Raw genomic sequence first — 20,539 nt, forward strand, 5'->3', positions numbered from 1 at the left:
GCTTGTATCGTTATTTATATATATTACATACATAAATAAGATTTGTCCATAACTATCTTTTTTTTTAAAAAAAAGTCCATAATTATCATATTATAGAGTCGCTAACTTTTTGGCTAAGTTTTTTAGTTATGCCGAAATTGAGTGTGTTTTTCTTTTATACTGGATCCGAACTTGAATACAATGGTACATTTGGAGGAGATATATTAAGATATATCACCAATATTTAAATATCTATGAATATAACAAATGAGTAGTTCGCATTAAAGTAATTATCACAGAGAAGATATAATGACACCAATATATGAAGATATATTAGAGATCCATGCATGTGTGTATATATGAATGGAGACTGGAGACATAAAAAGAATCTAACCTCCATTGAGCCAAAGAAGAAGTGGTTTCGTGTGAGGGGAAGAAGATGACTCAGTGAGCCAGTAAAAGAGTGACCGGCCGTGTGACTCGTTCACTGTCACATAACCCGAAAACTGTGAGAATCCTACTTTTGGTTGCCCTGGAAGTGCTTCGATCCTGTCCTCCTCTTGCTCTCTTGATGATGATGATGATGATGATACTGTTGTTGCTGCTGATGATAATGGTGATGATGAAAGCACTAGTAGAAAAAGGAACAAATGTGTTCTTGCCATTTCTCCTCCTATCCTTTTCTTCGGTGGTATTTCTTAGACCAATCGAATGGAATAAGACATGTTACCCCAACACATGGCATAAATATATATATACTAACATACACGTCCCCCCCACACACACATGTAAGTGTGTAATATATATATGTATGTATGTATGTGTCTGTATATATTTATGTATATACTTGTGTTATGTGTGGGAGAGACATAAGGAAAGATGGATGGGATTCGGAGGCTCTCATGCAATGTGTTTGCTGAATCATTCATCGCACAATGTGGGCCACTCTCTCCCTCTTTCGAGAAATAAATTTAGGTATAGTAGTGTAACATTTTAACCAGTTTAGAAGTTTTGTAATTTAATTCAGATATACCAAATTATATCATGCGTCGTCTTTAATTCAGTATAATTGTTTTAATCATATAATTCAGTAAGTTTGTGTTCAAAAAAAAAATTATAGGCTTGATCATTTAGAATTAAAATAAGGAAAATATATTTTGGATGTAAAAAGTATATTTCTTCAACAATGTGATATATAATAAGAAATAAAAAACTTAATGGCCATTGAGCTGATAATTTTAAATAATGAAAATATTAATAATATAACAGTAGTGGTTTTTATTTAATTAACAATTATTGTATTGTTGCGATTGGGTCATCCTCACTAATATTTACTAAAATAATATTTTGAATTATTCCCTTTAGCTCTTATTTCGGTAAACACTATTCTAGTGTTTTTATGTAAAATTTGGAAAAATTAAAGTAGCTAACTCGCTAAAATTTGTGAATTTTTTATTTTTTTTAAATTAATCACAGTGTCTGGCGACCGAAGTCAACCGACTATTCTGCGTACGCCAGAAGTGGAATATTAAACATAGTCAAAAACTGGTTTTTACAAGACATCAAAAAACCACCAAAACAATTAGTCTAAGTCTTTAAATACTTGATGGTTGCCACATAACACAATGATCGATGATCGATATAGTATAATTCATAAGGTTTTATATATTATTTATAAAAGTTTATACGAATCTATTACACATACATAATAACCTTATACTTTATGTAAAATTTATAAATTATTTATGAAGGATAATAAATAACTTATAAAACATTATAAATGAGTGGGAATCCAAGAGAATTGCGAAGAAAGTTTGAGTTCTTTTTGTTAGATTGAAGTCTTCTTATTTCATCATAGTTTGTTTATTGTACACAAAACATTTAAAAAAATGTAAGTCAGTGTAAATGTGTAGTCCTTTGATTGATTGTACAGATTATAGGAGATGGTCTCCACTCGAGCTCAAATCCGGTCTAGAGCACAAGTCACCATAATCATTTGTTAAGAATCCGGATTAAGGAAACATCTTTAATTTTATCTTCTTATCTCATGTACGTGTATTAATCCTTGAGCATTACAATATTTTTTTTTAACCACGTATTATCATTAAGACGATTCTTAGAATCCTTAGGAAAATAAGTTGATCTATATATAAATATATATTATACATTTTTTTAACTAACTATCATATTGATTATTAGTGTACAAAATAATATTGTCAATTATTTCCTTAAATAAAAATTACAGAATTACCTAATATAGTTAACATATATATGACAATTAATGATTATCAATAATACATATTTGAAACAATTTTTGTATTCTTTTTTTTTAATTTTATATTATTAACAGAAATTAAACAATAAAATTAAGCATATGATAAAAAATTAGATTGTTTTCTTATATGTTATATTTGGAATTTTTAGAAACGACTATAAATTACTACAAAAGGTAAAAGTCTCACATTAAAAAATTTGTGATCAATGGTTTAACTTTTTTGTTTGTTCTAGCAAAGATATAAATGATCATAAATCGTATGAAAAAGAAGTCTCATGTTATATATATATAAAATATATATTAATATCATTTAAATTAAATTATATACTATATAAAATATATAAATATGTTAATTTCAAATTTTGCATTGAAAACTTATTGATATCTTAATATTTTAATTTTGAAATTTGTATTGAAAAATCTCACATCAAAACTTTTGTGATTAACGGTTTAAATTTTTGTTACTGCAAATATACAAATGTTAATAAAATCATATGAGTAGGAAATTTCAATAATAAATATTATTATTAAAATATACTATATATATCTATGTCAATATCACGAAAGTTTAATTATATACCATATAAAGTAAATAAAATGATTATTTTGATTTATTTACCAAAAACATGATTGTAAATAAACAAAAGACATTGGTTTTGATTTATGTGCTTATTCTAATGTATATTTTTATGTATACAAATTATCTTTTACATACGTGGTTTCTAATATGTTATTCGATCCTGACAATCCCAGAAATACACTTCTTCAAATCAAAGTGATTATTAATATTGGAAGCACTATATATATATATATATATATTATTCCATTCAGATTAAATAATTTAGTATTGTTTTTTATTCCTAAAAAGTTTTTAATGAAATATCATGACAAGTTTTCAATCATCTCCTTTTGATTTTGTTCGAAGAATGAGAGATTTGTTCATTTGTCTAATGTTTGTTTCTCCCTAATATTCTATCTAGCTATTATAATTATAAGAATGAGAGATTTGAACTATCTATTATAAGTTTTCTGGTTTATCATTTGATAAATCAAACAATTATTAGTTTATACATAATTTACATATACTATAATGGTAAATTATTATATATATTTTTATTGGTATACTCTTAAATAACTAAATCTCAAAGCGTAAGTTAATAAAATAAGTAATTTGTTTTGTTTTTTAGAATTTTATGATTTTTAGACCGAACTGGTGAATATATACTCGACAGACATATGTATTTCGAGTCTGTACTTATATTTTATAACAACTTGATATATTAGATTTGAACACTAACATGCGAATAGAGTTTGCCGGCGATGTTTTTTTCAAAATTTTGATTCTTTGATATGTATCTGAAGTGGAACTAATATTTAGAGATGTTAATCTTTTTAAACTGACACTTATGTAGTTTCCGAATTCACAAAAGAAGTTAACAAGAAGAAACCAAACTTATATCAGTGAAACAAAAACGAAAAAGAAAACACAGTTTTTTAGAGGTAGAAAATGAAATCACTTATGGAGAGTCAATAGTAAACAAATCGGGAGCAGAAAACCTAATTTTTTTTCGTCATTTTACAATCGATGTTGCATGTCTAGTTTTGGTGATTTGTGTCAGTCGCAAAACTTAATTTCTTTTCGTACATATGAAGTCTTAGCTTCAAGCATTCCTGTCATTAAAGTACCCCAAACAAAAAAAGAAGGATGGTAAAATGATACATTTAAGATCTACCAACATTTGTATTTGTCATTTTACAATCGTATTGTTGAAAAATGTTAAATTTATTTAATGAACAAATATTAATATAAAAAAATTTACTCCGCGCATGCGCGCAAGTTATGATCTAGTTAATGTTTATAAGTAAATATTGCGTGATGAATCTTGGGTTCAATGTTTGTGTATAGTCATCCGATGAGCATGAAGTTGACTATAACTCATCGATTGTAGTCGGTAGAGCTTGATGATGGTTGAAGAATGGTGCCCTCGATGAAGCCCAATAGCTGTTTGGCTCGAAGATTGTTACGAGCTAGTTTTGCCCATAGTTCGTAATTTTCAACGTTCAAAAAGATTGGTGTTAGAATATGGTGATGATAATCTGATGGATGTAAGTACGTAGTATGGTGATGAGGAGATCTCATCTTTTCTTGATGCAGAAGCTTGAGTTTCGGTGGAGGTGACCATATATATAAGAGATGAAACGAAAGTTTAATGATGTTCAGATATTTTTGTGTTTGGCACTGATACATGCTAAAATTAAAATTGATATGAACACTTGCTTTGATTGAATGAAGAGATATAATATTTATAGTACAAGAGACTTGATCGTAAACCTATTAGAAAAAGAAGCTTGGTCCCAAACCTGTTGGAGAAGCTTGAACCTAACGTTATCCTAATCTTAATCATATCAAGTCTGGAACTATTTCTGCAGTTGGAACTTGAAGGTAAACCGCGTATTAGTCATTGATATTAGTTGTTGAGGTGGCCGAGTATTTCGTAGACCATCAAAAAGTCATGATTTAGCTAATCCCTTGATATTATCGATAACAAATGTTACTAATACACTACAAGAAAACAGCGGCATAATAAGGGAAAAAATCGTCGGTATGTCGTCGGAATAACGCTATTCCGACGACATACCGACGAAAAAAGTCCTCGGAAATAACTCCTCGGAAATTCATCTTTCCTCGGAAATCCCTCGAAAATTTCCGACGGAATTCCGAGGAAACCCTATTTCCTCGAAATTTCTGAGGACCACAAGTTCGTCGAAAATTCCCCGAAATATTCCGAGGAAGATGTCGTCGGAATATTCCGAGGGATAAACTTCCTCGGAATATTTCGGGGAATTTTCGACGAACTTGTGGTCCTCAGAAATTTCGAGGAAATAGGGTTTCCTCGGAATTCCGTCGGTATATTCCGAGGAAATAGGGTTTCCTCGGAATTCCGTCGGTATATTCCGAGGAAATAGGGTTTCCTCGGAATTCCGTCGGTATATTCCGAGGAAATAGGGTTTCCTCGGAATTCCGTCGGTATATTCCGAGGAAATAGGGTTTCCTCGGAATTCCGTCGGTATATTCCGAGGAAATAGGGTTTCCTCGGAATTCCGTCGGTATATTCCGAGGAAATAGGGTTTCCTCGGAATTCCGTCGGTATATTCCGAGGAAATAGGGTTTCCTCGGAATTCCGTCGGTATATTCCGAGGAAATAGGGTTTCCTCGGAATTCCGTCGGTATATTCCGAGGAAATAGGGTTTCCTCGGAATTCCGTCGGTATATTCCGAGGAAATAGGGTTTCCTCGGAATTCCGTCGGTATATTCCGAGGAAATAGGGTTTCCTCGGAATTCCGTCGGTATATTCCGAGGAAATAGGGTTTCCTCGGAATTCCGTCGGTATATTCCGAGGAAATAGGGTTTCCTCGGAATTCCGTCGGTATATTCCGAGGAAATAGGGTTTCCTCGGAATTCCGTCGGTATATTCCGAGGAAATAGGGTTTCCTCGGAATTCCGTCGGTATATTCCGAGGAAATAGGGTTTCCTCGGAATTCCGTCGGTATATTCCGAGGAAATAGGGTTTCCTCGGAATTCCGTCGGTATATTCCGAGGAAATAGGGTTTCCTCGGAATTCCGTCGGTATATTCCGAGGAAATAGGGTTTCCTCGGAATTCCGTCGGTATATTCCGAGGAAATAGGGTTTCCTCGGAATTCCGTCGGTATATTCCGAGGAAATAGGGTTTCCTCGGAATTCCGTCGGTATATTCCGAGGAAATAGGGTTTCCTCGGAATTCCGTCGGTATATTCCGAGGAAATAGGGTTTCCTCGGAATTCCGTCGGTATATTCCGAGGAAATAGGGTTTCCTCGGAATTCCGTCGGTATATTCCGAGGAAATAGGGTTTCCTCGGAATTCCGTCGGTATATTCCGAGGAAATAGGGTTTCCTCGGAATTCCGTCGGTATATTCCGAGGAAATAGGGTTTCCTCGGAATTCCGTCGGTATATTCCGAGGAAATAGGGTTTCCTCGGAATTCCGTCGGTATATTCCGAGGAAATAGGGTTTCCTCGGAATTCCGTCGGTATATTCCGAGGAAATAGGGTTTCCTCGGAATTCCGTCGGTATATTCCGAGGAAATAGGGTTTCCTCGGAATTCCGTCGGTATATTCCGAGGAAATAGGGTTTCCTCGGAATTCCGTCGGTATATTCCGAGGAAATAGGGTTTCCTCGGAATTCCGTCGGTATATTCCGAGGAAATAGGGTTTCCTCGGAATTCCGTCGGTATATTCCGAGGAAATAGGGTTTCCTCGGAATTCCGTCGGTATATTCCGAGGAAATAGGGTTTCCTCGGAATTCCGTCGGTATATTCCGAGGAAATAGGGTTTCCTCGGAATTCCGTCGGTATATTCCGAGGAAATAGGGTTTCCTCGGAATTCCGTCGGTATATTCCGAGGAAATAGGGTTTCCTCGGAATTCCGTCGGTATATTCCGAGGAAATAGGGTTTCCTCGGAATTCCGTCGGTATATTCCGAGGAAATAGGGTTTCCTCGGAATTCCGTCGGTATATTCCGAGGAAATAGGGTTTCCTCGGAATTCCGTCGGAAATTTTCGAGGGATTTCCGAGGAAAGATGAATTTCCGAGGAGTTATTTCCGAGGACTTTTTTCGTCGGTATGTCGTCGGAATAGCGTTATTCCGACGACATACCGACGAAAAAAGTCCTCGGAAATAACTCCTCGGAAATTCATCTTTCCTCGGAAATCCCTCGAAAATTTCCGACGGAATTCCGAGGAAATATTATAGGGATTTTACAAGATTCCGAGGAAATTCCGAGGATTTCATTTTCCGTCGGAATGTCCGTCAGAATACCGCTGTTTTCTTGTAGTGATAGTTACGTCATGAAAAATATTTTACAAATTATTTGACTTAGTATATTTCTAGGTCAACTGTATATATGTCAACAAATTATCCTGTATTAGAAACTGATATATTTTGGTTGAAAAATGTATGATTTGATTCCAAAAAGGTACAATTTATTGGAGACTTTTTTTAAAAAGTCCACCGTTTTATTTGCTTTCATATTAAGGGAGATATATTTGTAAAATGATATATGTAGAAGAAGGAAATAAATCCAATACAGATTGAACTTTATAATTACTTTGCTAACTGGGAAGATTTCACTAGTTACAGGCAAGACCAGATTTGACACCGAATCTTGCCGAGACCATATATCTCTTTATAAAAGAGAAACCCATCTAGCACCAAAACATAACAAGGAAGAACAATGGCGTCTTTGATTCCCATTTTGTCTCTAGTATTTCTCTTATTTGCAGCATTCTACCATCTTGGTGAGGCCAGAAACTTCACTGTGGGAGGATCAGTTCCCGGATGGAAGGTTCCAGATCCAGCCAACAACACTCTCAAAAATTGGGCAGAGGGCCGTCGATTCATAGTCGGAGACACTCTCGGTACAGATCTCATTCTTTGTTCAAGTTCTATTTATCTTACGTAACGAATTTAGTCTTGGATTAAGGGTCTATTATAACCACCAAAACATTGTGATTTCCTACAAACAAATTATTTCATGTTATATATTTTGATTGAGGGTGCATACCATAATTTCATGATGATATAGGAGATTTAATATGTTGATTTCATGTTTTCTACTCATGTTAAAATATTGAGTTCTTGTTTAAGTTATGTTAAAATACATACATATATATATATCATGATCTGAATTTGCATCATCAGTTTTCATAAAGAAAAGTAAAATGTATAACTACATAGTCGAGACCAGTTTTGTTTTTGCTCAGTCTCCGTATATCGTTTAGGTATATACGGAACAACCGATTTGGTTTACATAGATTTCATTGAGTTTTTATGTCTGTAAAAAGAAAACATATTAATTAACCATGAACACAAATACAATTTTGTAATAACATTATATTTGCATGTGACAGTGTTTCACTACGATAACAAGACGAACGATTCGGTGTTAGAAGTGACAGAAGAAAACTACAAAAACTGCATCACAGAAAAACCAGTGAATGAATACAAAGGGGAACCCGCCATGGTGACACTTAGTGTCTCAGGTCCACACTACTTCATCAGTGGAGCTCCCGGTAATTGCCAGAAAGATGAGAAGTTGATCGTTGCGGTTCAGTCAACTCAACACCCTCCCATTCCCAAGCCCAACGCTCCTACAGTACCAACTCCTTCAAAATCACCTACTACCGTGACAGCTCCTGCACCAGCTCCGAGCACTGCCGTTGGGTTGGTTGCAGGAAGTGGCATCTTCTGGGCCATTGTCGCTATCATTGGCTTCGCTTGGGCTTAAGCCTCTCTTTAAAAAATGATTATGCAGCCAAATCTATATGTTTTAGAGAATAATGTTGAATTTTGTCATCTTTGACATTTACTAATATTTAATTTGCAATATTTCTTGTTCTTGTCAACAATTTTTTTTTTATACAGATACTGTACTTATCAGTTTTTTTCTTAGCAATGTTTAATCAATTTTGGTACCTAAAAATATCTTCATTTAACAAAATTATCCTCGTAAATACCACTACCAGCCACATTACTAGTATTACTTTAGATTTCGATTGTATCAAATAGTATTAACTCAAAGGGTTAGAGAAATGGTTAAAAACTATAGACAGTTTTGATTATTTAATAAAAATATATTTTCTTTTATATTAAGTGTCGTTGTAGAAAAAAAATTTCGTTGTAAAATAAATGTCGTTTTAGCATTTCAATGCATAATTTATTAATTTTATTTTGCCGTTTATTATTTTATTGGTTGAAATAGAAGTAGATGTATGGGTAAACATGCAAAATTAAAGGATTTTTTAATTTTTTGAATGACACTTAGATGAGAAGAAAAGACAGCAGTGGAAGCGGGTAGACCCGACCCGGACAGCGAGAAAGAAGAAAGTCAATATTTGGACAGAAGACAAGACACCACCACTTCCAGCTTCCGTTTCTTCTTCTTCTTCTTCAGATTCGTCTGTAAGTCCTTCTTCTTCTTCTTCTCCATTTTCGTCCTGATCTCACCGAACTATACCGTGGAAACGCGTAGCTGATTCAAGTTTTGTATTTTTGTTCGACGTTGGATTCGATTCTGTCTTTTAGAAATTTTATAAATTAATTTGGTTTTGTGTTTCATTTTCATTTCTGAGTTTCTTAACTTCTTGAAACGTATAAATTAATTCAAGATAAAGATATAGTGCTGAAAGGTTTCAAATAATAGATTACGGGGATTCATGAGTTGAATGAATCTTAGAGAAGAGTATGTTTGATTGCGGCACCAATGGAGTCAAAATCTCAAGTAATCAGTGGCCATCGCGAGAAGTTCATCAGGTATATATACTTTCCTCTTCTTCTTCTTAGATGAATCTTGATTTTCTTGATTTTTTTATTTTTGTAACAGGTTGGATAGTATGGACCCAAGGAGTCCTGAAGCAGGTCTAAACAGATGCACATTAAACATCCAAAGACCAAAACGTTTTACTCAAGCAACCAAAGCATCATCCGGTTCTTTCAAGAAAGGGTTCAGAAAAGGATCCGAGGGTCTTTGGTCCATAGGCAGATCCATAGGACTCGGTGTTTCCCGCGCCGTCTTCCCTGAAGATCTCGAAGTTTCCGAGAAGAAAATCTTTGATCCGCAAGACAAGTTCCTTCTCCTCTGCAACAAGCTCTTCGTAGCTTCTTGCATCCTCGCTGTATCCGTGGACCCGCTCTTCTTGTTTCTCCCCTTCATCAACGATAAAGCCAAATGTGTTGGTATAGACCGGAAGCTAGCGATTGTGACGACCACGCTGAGGACGGTTATAGATTCTTTTTATCTCTTTCACATGGCTTTAAGGTTTAGAACAGCTTATGTCGCTCCTTCGTCGCGTGTTTTTGGTCGTGGAGAGCTTGTGATAGACCCTGCGCAGATAGCTAAACGGTATCTGCAACAGTACTTCATCATAGACTTGCTCTCTGTGCTTCCCGTTCCACAGGTATACAAACAACATCATAACATAACTCTAAAGCCTGCTAACATAGCGGGACAAACGGTGCAACCGCCCCGGTTCAAATCTGTGTCCCCCTTATCTTGATAATTAAGTGGCTCCAGTATTTTTTTTTTATATACATATTTTTATATAGAAAAATAGAAATATTCACTCAATTTGGTTGAAAAAAGACCCTAAAAATATTTTACATATATTCGTTTTCATTCCAAATTTTGTAAAAATATTGATGATAAAAAAAATTAAATATATTTTAATTTTAAATAAACATAAATATTAGGAAGTTAAAATTTTAAGCCGGCCCTTTCTCTCAGTTACTTTGTTTATGTTTACTTCATACATCTTTTCAGATTATAGTATGGAGGTTCCTCTACAGTTCTAGAGGTGCGAACGTTCTGGCAACAAAACAAGCACTTAGATACATCGTGTTAGTCCAATACATTCCGCGGTTTCTTCGTATGTATCCTTTAAGTTCAGAGCTGAAGAGAACCGCAGGAGTGTTCGCCGAAACCGCTTGGGCTGGTGCAGCTTACTACTTACTACTTTACATGCTTGCAAGTCATGTAAGTACTAAACCCCATAACAACCGTTTCTTTTGTTTGCTTACGTTTTCATAAAGAGTTTTTGTTTGTAAAAAAGCAGATTGTTGGAGCGTTGTGGTATTTGCTTGCGTTGGAACGCAATAACGATTGCTGGAGTAAGGCGTGCAAAGATAACGACAACTGTACGAGAAACTTTTTGTTTTGCGGTAACCAAAACATGAAAGGTTATGATGCTTGGGACGATGTCAAAGATCCGTTTCTTCAGCTGCGTTGTCCTGTAAATGTCACTGATGGCGAAGAGCCTCCCTTTGATTTTGGGATCTACTTGAGAGCTCTCTCCTCTGGCATTGTCTCATCTAAAAAGTTCGTCTCAAAGTACTTCTTCTGCTTGTGGTGGGGACTACAGAATCTTAGGTAATGGCTAAAACAAACCCATCAGCTTTAGGTTGTATACATAAATATAGGTTTCCAGACCAATGTTCAAAAAATCATTAGGTGGTGGTTAAATGTCTTATAGAGGATTATTGTTTAGGCGGGTGATTGGGCCGATTTTTTAAACGCCTAGACGAATTTTTAGAACACTGTTCCAGATTATTGTTTTTTTTTGCTTCTAGTTAAAGTTCTTACTAAATGTTTATAGCCCCCAAATTCTCACATCCGGCCTTGAACTAGTCTCTTTCGCTCTTGATTAACCTCAAGAGTCTTGTGAAATTGCAGTACGCTTGGGCAAGGGCTTGAAACTAGCACATACCCTGGAGAGGTTATATTCTCCATAGTACTTGCTATTGCTGGACTTCTACTCTTTGCCCTTCTCATTGGAAACATGCAGGTAATTAAAAAAGACAAGAGCTTGTTTGGTTATTTATGTATTGTTATGAAGAGAAACAATGTAAATGATCTGTGACAAATCTTCTGGACAGACTTATCTTCAATCGCTTACTATCCGGTTAGAAGAAATGCGAGTCAAAAGACGCGACTCGGAACAGTGGATGCATCACCGAATGCTTCCACCTGAGCTAAGGGAACGTGTCAGAAGATACGACCAGTACAAGTGGTTGGAGACGCGTGGAGTTGACGAAGAGAATCTTGTTTCCAACCTCCCAAAGGATCTTAGAAGAGACATCAAACGTCATCTCTGTCTCGCCTTAGTCCGAAGAGTACGTTTCTTCCTCCTGCCTGTCTTAATATCATCTTCTTGAAAGTCTTTTTCTAATTTCATTTTCTTCAGGTTCCATTGTTTGAGAACATGGACGAGAGGCTGCTAGATGCGATCTGTGAGCGGCTCAAGCCATGTCTATACACCGAGAAGTCGTTCTTGGTCCGTGAGGGAGACCCTGTGAACGAGATGCTCTTCATAATCCGTGGCCGGCTCGAGAGTGTAACAACAGACGGTGGAAGAAGCGGTTTCTACAACCGCAGCTTACTTAAAGAAGGAGACTTCTGCGGCGACGAGCTTCTGACATGGGCCCTAGATCCCAAATCAGGCTCTAACCTACCGTCCTCGACAAGAACCGTCAAGGCCTTGACCGAAGTAGAAGCTTTCGCTTTGATAGCTGACGAGCTTAAGTTCGTGGCGAGCCAGTTCAGGAGACTTCACAGCAGACAAGTGCAGCACACTTTCAGATTCTACTCGCAGCAGTGGAGGACTTGGGCCGCTTGCTTTATCCAAGCTGCGTGGCGACGGTACACAAAGAGGAAGAAACTGGAGGAGCTTAGGAAAGAAGAGGAGATGGAGGAAGAGTCTTCTGCTGCTAGGCTTATCGCGGGAGGTAGTAGTCCTTATAGCATCAGAGCGACGTTCTTGGCTTCAAGGTTTGCTGCAAATGCGCTTCGTGGTGTTCGCAAGAACCGGACTGCGAAGCTGTTGGCTTTGTCACAACCAACTAAAGAGTTGTTGAAAGTTCAGAAACCTCCTGAACCAGACTTCTCTGCTGATTGCTAAAGGTCTCTGACAATACATTGATTCAGTTTTTCTTTTTCACTTGTACACAATGACAAAGATGTTTTGGTTCTCGAAAGATACTTAGTTGGGTGTTTATAAATGCTTGTTAATACCCAAAAATATTGTAATATAAAATGATTTATTCTGAATGTTCAATCCACAGAAATTGTTTTCAGTTTATTTTAAGACTTAAATTTGATCGGTTTTTCCTTTCAGAAAGTTTTTGCAGAGAGTCTGCCACTGTTTCCTATCTGGTTCGGCGTCTTCCATCGTTGCTTTGGCCTTATCCGCAAGATCTTGCTGCAAAATAGGCAAAAAGAAAAAACATTCACTTGTAACATTCAAAGACAATGTATAGAAGGGGGATACATAAGCAAAACAAACCTCCATCAAGTTCAGACCGACGACACGATTGATGATCTCGAAGAGAATCTCTTTGTTGTACTCAGGATGGCCTTGGATGGAGAGGAGGTGATCTCCATAGGAGGCCATCTCGACGTTGTATTTGTCTGAATAAGCAAGCAACGTAGCAGACTCAGGGAGTTCCCAAACTTCGTCTTGGTGACATTTTATGATGGCTAGTGAATTTGGAGTCTTGTCTCCGAAGTAACCACCAGGTTTCACCGAGTCTTTAGCTATTGTTATGCTTCTGAGTCCCATGTCTGCACCTCTTCTCGCTCTTCCGATTTTTCCTCCTTTGATTCTATTTAGTATCTGGTTTCATCAACAAAGAGATGATGGATCATTCATTATGTGATCATCCTTTTCAATCAAACGTTAGAATACTAAACCAGTGGTTTACATTTCAAGGTATGTATGGCAATCCACTATACTCCATCCGTTTCAAATTATTTGCCCTTCTAGAGAAAAAAAATCGTCACAAAATAAGTGTGGTTTTAAAGTTTAGCAAAATTTATCAACCTTGATCCTTTATTAATTTTTCTATTGGTTGAAATATGGTTAGGTGTATAGGTAATGATGTTTTCTATTAAAACTATACAAAATTAAATATTTTCTTAATCTGTGTGTACAAACCTAAAACGACAATTAAATCCAAACGGGAGTATAATAAACAATGTATTAAGTTGCCAATGTAGATATTCACATTGCCAAGAATCAAAAGTTTCAAATTGGACCTATTTGGAGAAAACAATGAAAAATATGATGTTTTCAAGATTTAAAGGAATTTAATTTTAGTATTCAGATAATATGTGTTTTCACTATATTTTTCCAAATTGCATTCTTCTATCTTAACATTATTATCAAAAATATATTATTTCTTCTAAATACGATATATAAATTATTAAATAATTTTAAATTACTATTTTAATAATATTTTTATATATTAGAAAAATAATCATCCAAAAAGTCATTTTAATATTTTATTTATTAATTTTATAGTTACTGTTAAAGCTTGTTTAAGAAAAATATATATGCATGCCTCAAAATCCTTTTATTCATTTTTTATTATGTTATTCTTTTGAAGTTACTCATGTTGTTCTCAACAATCTAATAAAATGGCCATGACTAGCTACTAAGAATATCAATTCTTTAAAATGATATTTTCCGTGTTTGAGTTTACATGTTAAGCAAATTTCAGAAAAAAATATATTCAGATTTGTGATATAAAAAATAACATTTTTCTTAAAACATTTTTTCCAAAAAAAAAAAAGAAAACTCAGAATGAAATGCGAACATATGACATCGATTAATCTCTTAGTTACATTGTATTGTTACAAACAAATCAGTTTCTCTAATATGATTGCATATACATAGTGGACTCCTACCCCTTTCTATATTTTCTTCTATAATAGAGTTTTTATCTTAGAACAAAATATAGAAATGGATTTGATATATATATGGTCTAATTAAAAAATGGGGTTTATGGCAGCCCTAATTACAAATAATCCAACGGACGTTACGGATCAAATCAAATAAGAAATATTCAAATCTAAAAGAAACAGAAAAGAGAAAAGTTAGGAAGAGAACCTGATGGCCAAAGCAGATACCTAAAACCTTCTTCTTCATGTCGTCCAGTTTTTGACAAATCGAACAAAGCTTAATGATCCAATCATCATCTCCGAAAGCGTCATGGAGACTACCACTGATAATGAAACCATCGTACTTGTCCAGATCCTTCTCCTCCGGAAACTCGCCGTCGATCACCCGGAAGAGATCCCATTGCTCTCCTTCTTCGCCGAACGTCGAGACGAACACGTTGAAATAACCTCCGTATGTCTTCTTCACAAACGTTGAATCGCACGTCGCTAGAAACAAAGCGAATCTCTTTTGCTCAACCATTTGTTTTCTTTTTGTCGAGAGAGATTGATGGATGGATGGATGGATTGGACCAGCGAAAGGGTGTGTTGTGTGTTTTAGAGTAGGCAGAGAGGCCAGCTCAAGATTTTGTTACCTTTGTTTTCTGATCTTGCAGTAACAAATTGATATTCTTGTTTTATATATTAGGAGAGGAATTACGTTTTTTTTCTTCTAATCCAGCTGTTGTAACAAACAAATATCTATACTATTAAAACATTATTTGTTTAGATTTGCCTTTACTTTCCTTTCGATATTATGAGATTTGTCACTGTCATTTAATTAGAATTATCTTTTATTAAATGTATAATTGTAACAAATAATATTGGATCAAGCCTGAAAACTCCTTACACGTTTATCCCATATACATATACTATACGTTTATAAATTATATGAACCTTTATAGGATCCACTAAATTGTACAACCCGCCAAATATCATTTTATACGTGTTCTATGTTATTTATTTTTTTATTTTTGTGAGAAAAATTTACGTTATTTTCCTTATACTATACGTGTTCTGTCATAATCCCTAATATTGCAGTCGGTTATATTCTCATGGTAGGTGCCATTATGATATCGAGATTAAGAGGTGGATTGATATGGATTTTATGATAACTATAGCCAAATACGCCGATTCGAACAGATACCCAAACGTCTAGATCTAGTTCAAACTATTGATGACAAAGCTCTCGTAAATACATGGACGTTATGAAAACACACCGTTTTACATTACTAGATAAATCACAAAGTTTGTGTTTCTGCTAAAAGTGCACAAAAAGAAAGGGTTGCAGAACTTTTATCCGTAACCCTAGATAAATCACCCTCGCCTCAAATTTTTCTTTGACAAATTTAGAGATAAAAATATTTTGAATTGTTATGGTGGTTTCCGGCTATTTTTTTGATAATTCAGTATTCTTTATCGTAAATCTATTAGAGGTCGTATTCACTAGAATTTAGAAGACTTGGTGTTTGAACACGAAGAGTCAGAACTCGGTCTTCTGTTAGGTAGTGTGAACCTGAACGAGCTGGTCAAGATGACCACCTAACTGGTCTGAGCTTACCTACTACACTCTGAGCTAATTTTAGCTGCCTACACTAATCTAAACTGACTACATTATCTTTGAGCTATGTGGGAACTTGTTCTGATCGCAGGAGCTACCCAAACTCCTAACTTCGTTTCTTGACAGCGCTTATGAATTATCCGGCGAAAATTCGTCTGAACCTCGATTGTGTTTGTCTATAAAACATCTATTTGGTCATACGCATACGCATACGCAGGACCGATGACGTTACAAAATTAATTTGTCAAAATTGTAGGAAATAGATATACAAATAGCTGCATGATATATTATAACTCAAATAGGAATAGAAAAATGTAAATACCGAAATATATGATAAAATTTAATTGATTATTAAATAATATAATAATTAAAATGGAAATAAATAACCAATTTTAATCTTTTTGACAAAATAACTGATTTTAATCTTGTTTGTGATTCTGCATTGTTATTTTAAATTTATATTTCACGTTTACTTTTGTTTTAATTAATTTTATTTTAATGGGTGATAAAATATAGAATTGTAAATAGGGCAAATGTCCAAAATAGCACCTTTCTAAGTTTATATCACAAAAATAGCACTCAAAAACTAAAATGACCAAAATAGCACATTTCTAAGTTTATATCTTATCCCCAAAATCTCATTTCTCAATTCTAAACCCTAAACCCTAAACTCTAAACCCTAAACCCCAAACCCTAAACCCTAAACCATAAACTCTAAACCCTAAACCCTAAATTCTAAACCCTAAACTCTAAACCCTAAACTCTAAACTCTAAATCCTAAACCCTAAACCCTAAATCCTAAACCCTACCCTTTAACACAAAACCTTAAGTTTGTAACTTTTGATAAAACATTAAGTGCTATTTTTGTGACTTTTGACTTTGAGTGCTAGTTTGAGAACAAAAACTTGATTTAGTGCTATTTTTGTTTTTTTCTCTTGTAAATATGCGTATATATACACGCACGTCATTATTTAGGAGACTGTAACTCTCCAAAGTAAATTAAAAAGAATACCAAAACGTAATATCCACAAACATAAATGGATCGTAAATACTAAAGTTTAAGAGAGATATCTAGTCCGCTCCAATATATATTTATGTATATGTAATTTTGTTGATAAGTTGTTAAATAGTTATCATTGAAAATTCAAACGAGTGTTTTAGAATAGACGGTAATACTTACTTAGTTTAGGTAAAATATTGATTATTATTGTGACAGTAGTAATAATAAAATGATTTTTTTAAGACGGTGAACTTTTAGTCCATGTTTTCTATGTCAATCTTGAAAATTCCGATTTAAAATAACACTTTCGTACCAATAATATAATAATATTACTATCACCGTAAAGTTTTTATTTGAAAATATGTATACATTACAACAAATATCATACATTAAATAATAATATAAAGTGGATACATGGAGATCGAGAAATAAAATGAAGGGTAAAAATATTGTGAGGGCCAAATGGGACTTCAGATTTGCAAGTCAAACTAACAAGGAGGCTTAACCTTTGAGGAAGTTTTTGCAAATCTTCTGCCAAAATTGCCTGTCTGCTTCATTATTCTCCAATGTTGCTTTTGACGTTTTCAGAAAGTCTTCCTGCACATTAAAAACAAATGTAGTACATTAGTAGCAACACGCGGGCACACACACACACACAAACAAACTAGAAGAATGGAACGAATATTTTATTAACTCGATCGATGTTAATCTAATTTACTAAATTTGCTTCTAAGATAATAGAAAAGTTGTTTGTAAGATCAGTTCTCATTTTTCTTAAAGAGAAAAAGTGAAAGATTATTTTATCTGTTAAATTTATTCCAACACTACAAGTTTTACTTTTATTCGATCACTATGTTCTAATAGAAACCTAAATTAGTTATATGTATACACTAAAAGTCTTATCCTGGTTAAACAATGATGATTACAAGTTTTATTCTTATTCGATCATTATGTTCTAATGGAAACCTAAATTAGTTATATGCATACAGTATACACTAAAAGTCTTATCCAGGTTAAACAATTATAAATCATCAAAATCTTTAAAGCTAAAACTCCTACCTAGATTTTTTACGACAAAACTCCTACCTAGATTTCGATGCTAATACAAATATATATATATATATATATAGACACACATATACACACATTGATAAGCTAGAAGTTACTAGTGAAACGGACCATTGAATTAAAACTAATCCAAACGAGTTAATACTATCAGTTTCAAAAAAGATTTATGTGTATATGTTTAAGTACTCTGTTTATTCGACCAGGACTGCGTCCAGCTCACGAGTTCACGTTTTAGAATATGCATGTGTGAGTTTTAGACGACAAAAAATAGTATATATATTAATTCTATACATAATAAACTGATTAATTAATAAAAGAGAGAATAACAAACCGTAATGTGGCCTCCAGCAAGCACACGATCGAGGATATCGATCAAAATGTCACGGTTATACTCAGGATGTCCCTGAATGCAGAGGAAGTTTTCTTCGATTGAATACATTTCTACCTCGTACATGCTTGAACATGCAAGTAGTTTTGCACTTTCAGGCAGCTCCAAAACTTCGTCCTGATGACATTTTATGATCCTCAGACTCGTCGGAACTTCCTCACCAAAGTAGTTTTCGGGCGCCACTGCGTCCTTCAGGATGGTTATGTTTCCGAGGCAAAGCTCTGGTCCTTTCCTTGCTCTCCCTACCTTCCCTCCCTTCACTCTAGCTATTAGCTGTATAATATTCAATGATTAATTATTTTAGTTACGTAAATAATATTACCAAAATTGTGTAGGAAACGTGAAGGTCCATGTCAAATTCTCAAGGTCAATGTCAAATTGTCAACCGCATGATCGAATCAAGAACCATTCAACAAAGATGCAGCAGCCATCTAATTTTTTACTGATAATCACTATATATGCGATAAATAAACTAATTTATTGTGATTTTACCATAGGTCATTTTTGCAAGTAAACAGTTGAATTTTTTATATAGGCATATACTCTATAAACAAAAGTTTTAAATTATGAGGAATTTCAATTTACCTGGTGGCCAAAGCATACACCTAAAACTTTCTTCTTCATCTCATCGAGTTTCTTGATAATATCACAAAGCTTCAAGATCCAATCAGTGTCCTGAAAGGCATCATGGGAGCTTCCACTGATGACGAATCCATCGTACTTCTCAAGATCCTTCTCGTCGGGAAACTCACCGTCCACGACTCTATAAGAATCCCATTGCTCTCCTTCATCGCCGAGCAAAGAAACAAACACGTTATGGTATCCTCCGTACGTTTTCTTGGCAAACTCCGAATCAGGCACCCCCAGAAACAATAGGTACTTCTTCTGTTCAACCATTTGATCGATAAATTAAGAGATAGAGCTTGAAAGAGAGAGAGAGAGATGAAGAGTTTAAGAGAATGAATGGAGAAGAGAGAAATGAAGTGTGGATATATTTATAATGGCTATGGGGTTCACCATTCACTTCAACTCTTCGAACACATCTTGTCTAATTGTTTATGCTTTTTTAGGTTTATTTTATTTATTTTGTCTCAATTTGACAAAAAATGTATTAGAAAATAGAATATTGATTATTGGTTTCACCAAAAAAGTGGCTGTTAACCAATGTTGACCCCATAAGAGCGTCATTCTTCCAAATTGTTTAAGCGTGAGATCACTACTATACGCGGTTCATAATTCCGTCTGGGAAAACTTCCATAAATTTGAAAATTCCATCAAGTCTAAAAATGATTTGTCATATAATGTGTAGAAATTATGAATATCTGAAAATATAATTATAATATATAATTCATATATAATGAGTAAAATGATGCAAATAAACAAAACCAAATAACATCTATTACCCTGAAATCAATTTGTCTTAACATATTTGTATAGCACTAGTGTCCGGGTCCTTTTCCATGTTCTTAAATTCTGGTTGGCTTATTCCTTCCGAGCTCTATGCTCTTTGGTTCTTGATAGTTTTGACTCAGTTTCTCTAGAAATTGTTTGTAACCTTTGACTGAGCCTATTTTGTTGTTTATTTCGTTGTTTTCTTGTCTAACAATCTTAGTCTTAAAGCTCAGGGCTTGTGATCAGTGCCGGAGGTAGAAACAAAATTTACCGGGGTCAAAGTTGTATATGTATAAAATTATTTGAGGTTTCACAGCTCAAAAAGGGGGTCAAACCATGAAAAATATACCAATTAATCAATATGCACTACATTAATATGCTTATATTTAGTTAAATTTAAGAATGCACAGGGGTCAACTGACCCCCTAATCCTTCATTGGCTCTGCCACTGGTTGTGATTGTTATCCTCCACCTGCTTAGCCTTCCCATTCCTTGGGCTGTTTGTGATCCTGTTGTATTCTGCAGTTGAAAGTTCTAGTGAAGAGATTGAAAAGGAGAAAAAATATATGCA

The 20,539-nt window shown here is 34.6% G+C and overlaps 5 protein-coding genes across 8 annotated transcripts in view; 2 read left to right on the top strand and 3 right to left on the bottom strand.

Annotated features, from left to right (window-relative positions):
• LOC106310223 (serine carboxypeptidase-like 22) overlaps positions 1-685 on the bottom strand; it is a 9,515-nt gene extending 8,830 nt beyond the window's left edge. For 2 of the 3 annotated variants that reach the window (XM_013747456.1, XM_013747455.1), the window contains exon 1: positions 374-685. In XM_013747456.1, coding sequence (XP_013602910.1) covers positions 374-644 — 271 coding nt within the window. In that variant the 5' untranslated portion in view covers positions 645-685. The remainder of the gene's footprint in view (positions 1-373) is intronic. The other variant, XM_013747457.1, reaches the window with a different exon arrangement.
• A 6,801-nt stretch (positions 686-7,486) lies between these two features.
• On the top strand, positions 7,487-8,721 carry LOC106310966 (early nodulin-like protein 3). The gene is made up of 2 exons (XM_013748193.1): positions 7,487-7,708; positions 8,201-8,721. The coding sequence occupies exons 1-2, from the start codon at positions 7,525-7,527 to the stop codon at positions 8,575-8,577; spliced, it is 561 nt and encodes a 186-aa protein (XP_013603647.1). The 5' UTR covers positions 7,487-7,524; the 3' UTR covers positions 8,578-8,721.
• Positions 8,722-9,141: 420 nt separating this feature from the next.
• LOC106312466 (probable cyclic nucleotide-gated ion channel 6) lies at positions 9,142-12,891 on the top strand. Of its 2 annotated transcripts, XM_013750003.1 has the most exons (8): positions 9,142-9,251; positions 9,493-9,602; positions 9,673-10,246; positions 10,609-10,821; positions 10,901-11,214; positions 11,518-11,629; positions 11,721-11,957; positions 12,029-12,891. In XM_013750003.1, exons 2-8 carry the CDS (start codon positions 9,553-9,555, stop codon positions 12,740-12,742), a joined length of 2,214 nt encoding a protein of 737 aa, XP_013605457.1. In that variant the 5' UTR covers positions 9,142-9,251; positions 9,493-9,552; the 3' UTR covers positions 12,743-12,891. The 2 variants fall into 2 exon arrangements, with proteins under 2 accessions (XP_013605457.1, XP_013605458.1); XM_013750004.1 differs by lacking the exon at positions 9,142-9,251 and having other exon boundaries at positions 9,258-9,602.
• A 40-nt stretch (positions 12,892-12,931) lies between these two features.
• Positions 12,932-15,153, bottom strand: LOC106312467 (putative glutamine amidotransferase YLR126C). Its single transcript, XM_013750006.1, has 3 exons — positions 14,732-15,153; positions 13,127-13,456; positions 12,932-13,042 (listed from the first exon to the last, which is right to left on the bottom strand). The coding sequence occupies exons 1-3, from the start codon at positions 15,041-15,043 to the stop codon at positions 12,932-12,934; spliced, it is 753 nt and encodes a 250-aa protein (XP_013605460.1). The 5' UTR covers positions 15,044-15,153.
• A 2,331-nt stretch (positions 15,154-17,484) lies between these two features.
• LOC106310578 (putative glutamine amidotransferase-like protein C13C5.04) lies at positions 17,485-19,548 on the bottom strand. Its single transcript, XM_013747808.1, has 3 exons — positions 19,162-19,548; positions 18,520-18,849; positions 17,485-17,717 (listed from the first exon to the last, which is right to left on the bottom strand). The coding sequence occupies exons 1-3, from the start codon at positions 19,471-19,473 to the stop codon at positions 17,622-17,624; spliced, it is 738 nt and encodes a 245-aa protein (XP_013603262.1). The 5' UTR covers positions 19,474-19,548; the 3' UTR covers positions 17,485-17,621.
• Positions 19,549-20,539: the final 991 nt, after the last annotated feature.

Source organism: Brassica oleracea, chromosome C8 (assembly GCF_000695525.1).
Source record: "Brassica oleracea var. oleracea cultivar TO1000 chromosome C8, BOL, whole genome shotgun sequence".
Lineage (NCBI taxonomy): Eukaryota > Viridiplantae > Streptophyta > Magnoliopsida > Brassicales > Brassicaceae > Brassica > Brassica oleracea.